This window comes from Centrocercus urophasianus, unplaced genomic scaffold, assembly GCF_019232065.1.
Source record: "Centrocercus urophasianus isolate 14NV4802_14NV808 unplaced genomic scaffold, USGS_Curo_1.0 seq_9, whole genome shotgun sequence".
Taxonomy (NCBI): domain Eukaryota; kingdom Metazoa; phylum Chordata; class Aves; order Galliformes; family Phasianidae; genus Centrocercus; species Centrocercus urophasianus.
This window is the reverse complement of record NW_024885532.1, coordinates 20,127,071-20,135,782: the sequence shown is the minus strand read 5'-3', so window position 1 is coordinate 20,135,782 and position 8,712 is coordinate 20,127,071. Positions and strand designations below refer to the sequence as shown.

The 8,712-nt window shown below is 55.1% G+C and overlaps 1 protein-coding gene across 2 annotated transcripts; it reads right to left on the bottom strand.

The window, feature by feature from the left end:
- Nucleotides 1–511: 511 nt before the first annotated feature.
- On the bottom strand, nucleotides 512–4,662 carry PCDH8 (protocadherin 8). Of its 2 annotated transcripts, none has more exons than XM_042839002.1 (3): nucleotides 2,251–4,662; nucleotides 1,926–2,136; nucleotides 512–1,520 (listed from the first exon to the last, which is right to left on the bottom strand). In XM_042839002.1, the coding sequence occupies exons 1-3, from the start codon at nucleotides 4,660–4,662 to the stop codon at nucleotides 1,147–1,149; spliced, it is 2,997 nt and encodes a 998-aa protein (XP_042694936.1). In that variant the 3' UTR covers nucleotides 512–1,146. The 2 variants fall into 2 exon arrangements, with proteins under 2 accessions (XP_042694936.1, XP_042694937.1); XM_042839003.1 differs by having other exon boundaries at nucleotides 2,392–4,662.
- Nucleotides 4,663–8,712: the final 4,050 nt, after the last annotated feature.

Here is an 8,712-nt window from a genome sequence, read left to right as displayed (position 1 = left end):
TTCTTTCTCTGCTCGATGTGCAAATGTAGTGTATAAATAGGTGCATGTACTCAAACACACTTCAATGCTTACACACTTCAGCACAGCTGCTTCAGTAGTGTATAAACCTACCAGCACATACCTATGCAGCTTTACCCCAACCAGTTCCAGCCCTATCAGAAAAGCATGCCAGTGGTTGCTGATATAAAGATATTTTTACATCATGAGCACTTCAGCTGACTGATGTAGCTTCACTGGAGTTAATCTGATTTCCACCAGCAAAGGGTCTGTCTGGAGGAGCTTACAGAGGCAGTGAGCAGCACACAGCTATCACACAGCTTTCCTTGTCCCCCATGTCCCAGCATTACCAACTCCAGAGCTGCATCTCCAGTGCAGGAGATGAGGAATGGGTGAGATAGGATGCAGCACTGCTCATGCTCCTCCCATTCATCTTTTTTTTTGCACAAAACTTCATTGACCTGTGAGGACTCAAAAGTCATGAAGCACAAAAACCACAGATAGATCCCTCCAACACATCACAAAACCTTTATTAGTGTTTATCAGTGACACAGATTACAGGAACCAAAGGCAATTAAATAACATTTAACTTCAAACTGACCACAGATTCAAGAGATACAAGTCACATTTGGCAAGGCAAACATCTCTGCACACTGCGTTGCTTGGGTTACTATTACACTATGAAAGAGGAATTTCCCTTACAAGATTCTACATACTCAGGATATTATTAATAGTATTGTGTCTTTCAGACAATTCCTTTGGCAAGAATTCCCATTTTTTAAGCTTTTATTATATAAAAATATAACCAATTTTCATTATGTACAAACATTACATTACACACTGTACAGGTTAAAAACACTACAAAAAATGGCAGGCCATGGGCAAACCAAACGCAAAGAAAACCATGTAGAAAACAAAGGAAAAAAAAAATATTAAATACTGCACATTTCATAAAAATTACATGAACTACAAACAATTTTTGTTGTTGCTGTTGTTTGCAAATACCAAACAGTACCGATGGGAAATCTTTCCCAACACCTTCATGTTTTAAGGCACATCTTGCATATTTACACATACAACACCGGGTCTGGTCAATAACTTAAAGGCTCCTGGGAGCGACCGAGTCGTGTGGATGGGGCCAGGGGGGGGTTATGCTTTCTCAGTGGCATCAGTCTGGGGGCCCAGGAATCTGGTTGAAGGGGCCGAGTAGAGGGGCACCCCGATCTCCTGGAGGTCAGGGAGCCGCGCGGGACGCGGAGGGGACAGCAGCGTGATCGTCCGGTCAAAGTCTCTGTGCAACACCTTCTCATAGACGCTCTGCAGCCCCACCGTCTTTGGCAGCTGGGCCTGGTAAAAGTTGTCCCTGCGGAGCGGGTCCCGGGGCAAGGATGTGCTTTTGCAGAAGGTGGAGAGAGGCGCTGGAGGATGGGGAGAGGGGTGAGGGTTGGCTCGGCCGCAGGAGGGGCTCCAGCAGCGGTCTGAGTGGCCCAGGATCTTGCACTCGGCTGTACAAGCCCACAGACCTAGAGAGGGAAGGAGGAACCTGTTGTTGCTGCAGACACAACCACCACTCGCAGCCCACAGCTATCAGTCATGAGAGGACAGCGTGCGGACGGCGGCGCTGGGAAGCGCTGCTCTGTGGCACGCTCAGGGAACTAGGGTTACATCATTTAGCTCACAGGATGAAATGAAAGGCTTTTGAAAAGAGGGGGTAAAACACACCCACAGCTCTAAAGTAATGCATTCAGTGCTCAGTATGGGCAGAAGCCAGCACTTAACAGCCTGCTGGGAAGAGACCCATGCAGCTCTGGAGGCAAGTATCACGTTTCCCTGCTCTGTGTGTGATGCATCCCTCCTAGCAGCACGCTGTCCATCTATCCAGCTGCACAGAGGGACACAGAGCACTGAGAACGGGATGCAGCCCTTACCGTTCTGCATGTGTGTGATGAGGTCCTTCTTCAGGGCATCCCCGCTGATGTCCGAGTCACTGTCGTTGAAATCGCTGTCGCCTTTGCCGCTGTCCTTGCCGCTGAACTTCTCTGCCTCCCGGCCCGAGATGGTATTGAAGGAATGCCCCTTCCAAATGGCCACGGGGGGAGCAGGCTCTTTGCCGAAGCTTGGAGTGGCGGTGAAACCCTGCTGGGGTGGGGGAAGTAGTAAAGGGTCAATTAGCATCATAACTGCATCCCTGTGATTTACACCCCGCGATCCTCCCCTTCTACCCTCTGCTTTCCAGGATGCACAGGACCTTACCTCACCGCCGGCTCCTCTGAGCCGCTTCTGACCCTCATAGAGGCAGGTGCTGTCGCTGCTGCTCTCCGCAGTGGAGATCTCCTCAGCTGCTGGAGAAGGGTCAGGGCCGCTGAAAGAGGTTTTACTGGGGAAGGTTCGTACCTCGAACACGTTTCCCCTCTGGCTGCTGTCCTCCTGCCGACCCTTTTCCAGGTGGGAGATGTCGATCTGCTCCTTCAGGGGACTGTTGTTTTTGATCTCATTCCCTTTCTTGCGCCTGTTGCAGGTGGTGGCAATGGTGATGATGGCCACCAGGAGGAGGGTGCAGCTGCCCGCCAGGACAATGATCACAATCAGAGGAATGTCCCACTGCAAGGCCTTCCCTTGCCAGGAGCTGGGCTTGGCTACCTCCTGGATGCTGGAAGGAGCAGTGGCGGTCACCAGAAAGTTGACAGTGGCAGTTGTGGCCAGAGGGGGCCTCCCATTGTCTGTGACAGTGAGGATGACCTTGAACAGCTGCCCCAGCTCTTCAGAGAGGTCGCCTCTCAGCACGATATCTCCAGTGCTTGGGTTGATAGCAAAAAGGTCCTGCTGGGGTTCTTCCAGGAAGGCAAAGGTAAGCTCGGCGTTGGCCCCATCATCTGCATCGCGAGCTTTGATCTGGGCCACCAAGGCATCACGGGAGGTCTTGCTGGAGACACTGATTTCCACCGACCCATTGCTGAGCACCGGGTGGATGATGATTGGAGGGTTGTCGTTCTGGTCCACCATCCTCACTTTGACAAGTGTGCTGCTGGAGAGCTGTGGGGAGCCTCCATCAGTGGCCTGGATCCTCAGGTCAAGCTGCTTGAGGATCTCATAGTTGAACGTTCTCAAGGCATAGATGGCTCCAGTGGCAGGGTCAACTGAGACGTAGGTAGAGATCGGGGCCCCCATGACTTGGGTCTCCAGCAGCCGATAGGTGACCTTCCCATTGTGGCCAAGATCAGGGTCACGGGCCACCACAGTAGTGATGTAGGCGCCTGGCGGGTTGTTCTCTGGCACAGCCACCTCATAGAGGGGCTTGGCAAAGAGCGGCGCGTTGTCGTTCTCGTCGCTCACCCGCACCGTGTACTGGCGGACGGTCTTGAAGGGTGGGGAGCCCAGGTCCTCGGCCACCACGGTGAGATTGTACTCAGGGATGCGCTCGCGATCCAGTGCCGCCGTGGTGACTATCATGTAGCTGTCCTCGTAAGCCCGCTGCAAGGCAAAGTGGTCGTGGCCTCGCAGGCTGCAGCGCACCTGCCCGTTGGTGCCAGAGTCGCGGTCAGAAGCGCTGACGAGGGCCACGAAGCTCTCACTGGCAGCCGCCTCGCTGACATAAGCCACGCCGGCGGCACTGCCAGCACCACGCAGGGCGCTGATGCTGATGCGCGGCGCGTTGTCGTTGACGTCGGTAAGGCGCACCACCACGGTGCAGGTGGCCGCCCTGGGGCTGGCACCGCGATCCTGGGCCCGCACGTCCAGCTCGTAAGTGCGAGTACGCTCGTAGTCCACAGCGGCTTCCAGAGTCAGGCGGCCAGAACGCGGGTCGAGGCGGAAGAGCCGCCGCGCCTCAGGGGGCACCTGACTGCCAAAAGCATAGACGACCTCTCCGTTAGGGCCCTCGTCGGGGTCCTCGGCATCCAGGTCAAGCAGCAGGGAGCCAGGCGGCGCGTCTTCGGGCAGTTCCACTGTCACGGAGCTCCGGGCGAAAGTGGGGCTGTTGTCGTTGGCATCAAGGACGCGGACGTGCACGGTGGCTGTGCCTGAGCGTGCAGGGCTGCCGCCGTCCTTGGCCACCAGCTCCAGGGTGTAGGAAGGCTGGCGCTCACGGTCCAGCTCCTGCAGCAGCACCAGATCCGCGCAGCGCGCTCCGTCCGCCCGCGTCTGCGCCTCCACACCGAAGTGGCTGTTGAGGGAGACCTGGAAGCTCTGGATGGAGTTGGAGCCCACGTCCTCGTCCACGGCCACCTCCAGTGGGAGGCGAGTGCCAGGAGCAGCGCTCTCGGACACCTCCAGCGCCATCTGGGCACGGGGGAAGCGGGGCGCGTTGTCGTTGATGTCGCGCACCTCCAGCTCCACGTGCACCAGGCGGTAGCGCTCCCTCCAGCAGCTCACCACGTCGAAGGCCAGCACGCACTGCGGAGCCTGCCCGCAAAGCCGCTCCCGGTCCAGCCCCGCCTCGCCGATGCTCAGCTGCCCGTCCTCCTCCCGCACCCGCACCAGCGAGCTGTTGCTGAACTGCCTCATCAGTCGGAAGCTCATCTCCCCCGGAGCTTTCACCGGCATCTCGTCGGCCAACGTGCCGATTACCGTGCCCGGCGCCCCTTCCTCGTCGGTGCGGTAGCGCACCGTCTTGCAGCGGGACAGGGCCAGCAGGCAGCCGGCGGCCAGCAGCCGCAGGGGGCTCATGGCACCTGCGCGGGACTGACAGAAGGGACGCGGCGCGGGGACTGCGCGCAACACCTCACACCCTCAACCGCCGTCTGCCCCCGTCCGCGCCTCAGCGCCGCCTTTAATAGACGGCGTATGCAAATGAGGCGGCGGCGGAGCCAATGGGAAGCGGGCGGCTCCCGACAATCCCCTCCGCCGGGGCGGCTCAGGCAGCCGGCGGGAGCGGGGCGCGAGGGGCGCCCGCCTTTGTCTCCTTTAACTCCCCAGGCCTGGGGGGCTGCTTCTTGCTTTTTTTATACCTTTCCTTTTTTTTCCCCCTCCTTTTTCACCTTTTTTCCCTCCGGGTTTGGCAAAGGGGAGCGGCAGGGTTCGTGCATGCTGTGCTGCGCTCTCACCCCGCGGCCGGACAGGGGCCGTGCCCGGTTGATCCGCGGGGGGGGGGGTCCGGCATCCCTTCACCCCCGCACCCGCAGCGCCGTGTTCCTCGCGTGAGAGCCTGTGATCAGCGCCGTAAGTCGCCTTTCAGGAGCTGTCCCCGCATGCGTTAGTATGCATGTCACCGCCCGGGTTTCTTAAGCCTGGGGCACTAGCAGGCGAAAGGAAAGGAAAAAAAAAAAAAAAAAAAAAAAGAAAGGGGAGAAAAAAAAAAAAGAAAGTTCCAAATAGGATTTAGCATAAGCTTGAGGAGATTTGGAAAGGTTTCAAAGATCAGGCTGTATCAAAGGCTTATGAAGCCCTCGTTAGCTGTAGAAATATAATAGCATGGCAGGCTATCCCATTTGAGGAACCAATGTCTGTATTATTTCACTGTGACAGGCTAAAGGGAGAGAAAGTTGAACAGTTTCCACAGAGGAGTTGGACTAAGTTGAATATAATGAGCAAACGCCACATGTATCCATTATGTCCCTCTATTCATTCCCAATCACTGCCATAACTCTTTGACTAAACGATGATGAGCGCTGAATTACACACAATGCCCGGCTCATATTAAAATACATTTAAGACCGATCCCTCCTGGTGCCCTGTTACGCCTATTCACGGGATTTTCTTTTTGTCCTAATAGGGCCTCTCTGGGAAGCAACACCAGTCTCGTTCCAGAAGAACAAAATAACAGCGTGAGGCTGAAACCTGGCACGGACCGGGGGAACGCGGCCATCTGCCCCGCACCGCACGGAGCCCCGCGGCCGCGGAGCGGGCGGAGGGCGCAGAGCTCCAGTGCCACCCTCCTCCTTCTCCTCTCCTCCCTCCCTCTCTCCTTTCCCGGTTGAAAGGAGAAAGGCAGAAGAGCACGAATGGGTGCCCTCCCCACGCTGAGTTGCCGGGGCTCTGGCACTCCGGGGTATCCACGGAGCCTCTCGCCTGCGCAGGGCGCTGCGCTTGTTTTTGCCAGCGTTTTTGCGCGTGTTTTTGCGCTTGGCGCTGCGCTGAGAGCTGTGCTGAGCGTTGCGCGGGGCACCGCGGGTGCTTTTGCTCGGGGTGTTACGCGGGGAGCTGCGCGTGTTTTGCGCGGTTTTTTTTCTTTTTGTTTTTTGTTTTTTGGGGTTTTTTTTGCGCGGGGCGGCACGCGAGCGCAGCGGGCGCGGGCGGCGGCGGCTTGCCCGCAGCGGCGGCTTATGGAAATGGGATTTAAATAGCGCATCAGCGCTCGCTGCGGGGATAGGAGGGAGCGGGGTGAAGGGGGGAGACGCGCAGTGCCACCGACAAAAGCTCCCCTAGCTCCTGGTTTCTAAAGGCTCCGCGCAACGCTGCGCTGCGCTCCTGCACGTAGGAGCTCCGCAGACGGCTGTCGGGGTGGACAAGGAGCAGCTTTGGACCGGACCGGATTGTGCCGTGTCGGACCGGGGGCTGCGCGTATGGGAACGGGACCGCTGGGCAGTAGCGGGCAGCGGGCAGCGAGGCGGCCCCTCGCGTGTAACAGGATTATCGTGGCCATTTCAAGTTCCATGCAGCATGTAATTTATTTTTAATTAGGATTAGGATCGAGAAGGGAAGGAGACCAGACCGTGTCCCCCTCCCCTCCCGCCCCCACATCCCCCGTCCCCGTGAAGGCACGGCTGTGGCTGTTCCAAGATTCCTAAAAAAATCAATCAATCAATACAACGGCCCCGCGTTTGCCTCCCACACGCTTTGCAGGAGAAAAGGGTGCAAAGAAATGTATTTTCAATGTGTGCTCGTATATTCTGCTTGGAAAGTTACCCCCCCACATTCCCCCCTCAATTCCCACCTCCCTCATCTCAGACATTTCTGATCAAAACCCTTTTTAAAGAGGGTCCCAGTGGGATCCTGCTCCTCTTTTTTTTTTTTCTTTTTTTTTTTTTTTTTTTGAGGGCAAAATGCACTTTCTGTCTGCCGAGCTATGCTTTTTCCACAGCTGTGATTCTGAGTTAAAAAAAAAAAAAAAATGTATCAGTCGCTCCGCTGGAGCAAAGCCCTCTTCCCAATAGTTTGGATAAAGTCCATTACAGAGATGTTCTGAAAGGCTGCTGAAGAATCTTGTTTTACAGCTCAAAAAATAAACATACGGATCAGCTGCGTTAAAAGCACTTCTTTGAAATATTGTGGTTAAACAGCCCAGATTGGTTGATTGCTCCATGCGGGGACATATGTTCTTGCAAACTGTGCGTATTGTTACTAATGGGGATTCTCACACCGCAGCCTTCCCTTTGAATCCGAGGCACAGGAGGTTTCTCTGGAGATGTTGCAAGGTTGTTTTAATAATTCACCAGCTCCCGTGCACTTAGTGTTTTTGTGAAGGAGTTCATGAAGGAGGGGAGCACTTTGTGCTTCCGGAGTTCTTGTGTCCATCCCATGCTCCTTCCCATACCTCCTAACATGGAAAGCAGAACTCTGGGAGACAGATGCCAGGGAATGGGAAAAGCAAAGAGCTCCTCCATCTCTGTAATGTGCTGCTCGCAGGGACTGAAAGCCTCAGCAGCAGCCATGGTGGCCAGTAGCAAATCAGGATCTCCTTCTCTCATTTTGGATGAGAAGTAACGGCCTCAAGTTGCATCAGGGGGAGTTCAGGTTGGATATTAGGGAAAATCTCTCCTAGAAAAAGCAGTGAGGATTTGGAATAGCCTGCGCAGGAAGGTGGTGGAGTCACTGTCCGTGGAGGTGTTCAGAACTGTCTAGATGTGGCACTTTGGGAACATGGTCAGTGGGTGTGGTGGAGAGGGGCTGATGGTTTTAGTGGCCTTTTCCAACCTTAATGATTCTATGATTATATGACTCCACACACGCCTCCAGCTGAAGGTGAGCACTGAGGTCTCTGGCCCTTCCCACTGTTACCTATGGCACAATGTGTCTGCTTGTGTCCCACTGTTACCTATGGCACAATGTGTCTGCTTGTGTCCCACTGTTACCTATGGCACAATGTGTCTGCTTGTGTCCCAGGTTGGTAGCATCCCCATGCAACTTTATGTGCAGGTGGCTGTAGTGCCTGCACTTTCCCTTTCCCAGAAGATATCTGGAAGCACCAAGTTGTGGCTATTGAAAATCTGTAGCCCTGATCCCCCTTAGCCTGTGCTGCATTATGACTGCATGCTGCTGTGGGGCTGTGGGGTGGGATGTCCTGGTAGCATCCCTGGGATGCTGCAGCTTCACTAGGGCTCTGCTGAGCGTAGTAGGGCGAGGTGCTGTTGGGACATGATGCCCAACTGGTCCTGCCACCAGTGGGCCTGGTTGACATCTCTCCAGCCCTGAAGCATAAACACAACACGTCCCCCATGGCTCATCCTTGAGCCTGCAGAGCTGATGGCATCAGATCCCTCCCAGGAATCCATCTCTCTCCTCAGGCCTCATCTCTTTCTTCTTGGGCATCCCGCCTCGACTGCCTTTGAGTGATCTACAAAAACAAAGGAACTTCTGCTTCCCAGCCTAAACAATCCCCCTGTTTAACCACTTCTGCAGCAACCCAGAAGTGTGGGTTAACCTGCCAAGCTCCACAAACCCATGCTGACCAAAACTCTGGAAAACAAAAGAGTGGAACGAAGCGACAAAGGGTTTTGCTGCTCTAGGACTGTTTGTGTAGGGGGGTATTGTCTCTGGCCATGTAGGCTATAGAAGAGG

Excerpts from the sequence above, each read along its gene's own strand:
- PCDH8 (XM_042839002.1), bottom strand. The coding sequence starts at position 4,662 with ATGAGCCCCCTGCGGCTGCTGGCCGCCGGCTGCCTGCTGGCCCTGTCC. Across the intron at positions 2,137-2,250 it reads TCAGAGGAGCCGGCGGTGAG|CAGGGTTTCACCGCCACTCC; the intron begins GTAAGGTCCTGT and ends CCCCCACCCCAG. Across the intron at positions 1,521-1,925 it reads CATCACACACATGCAGAACG|GTCTGTGGGCTTGTACAGCC; the intron begins GTAAGGGCTGCA and ends TTCCCTCTCTAG.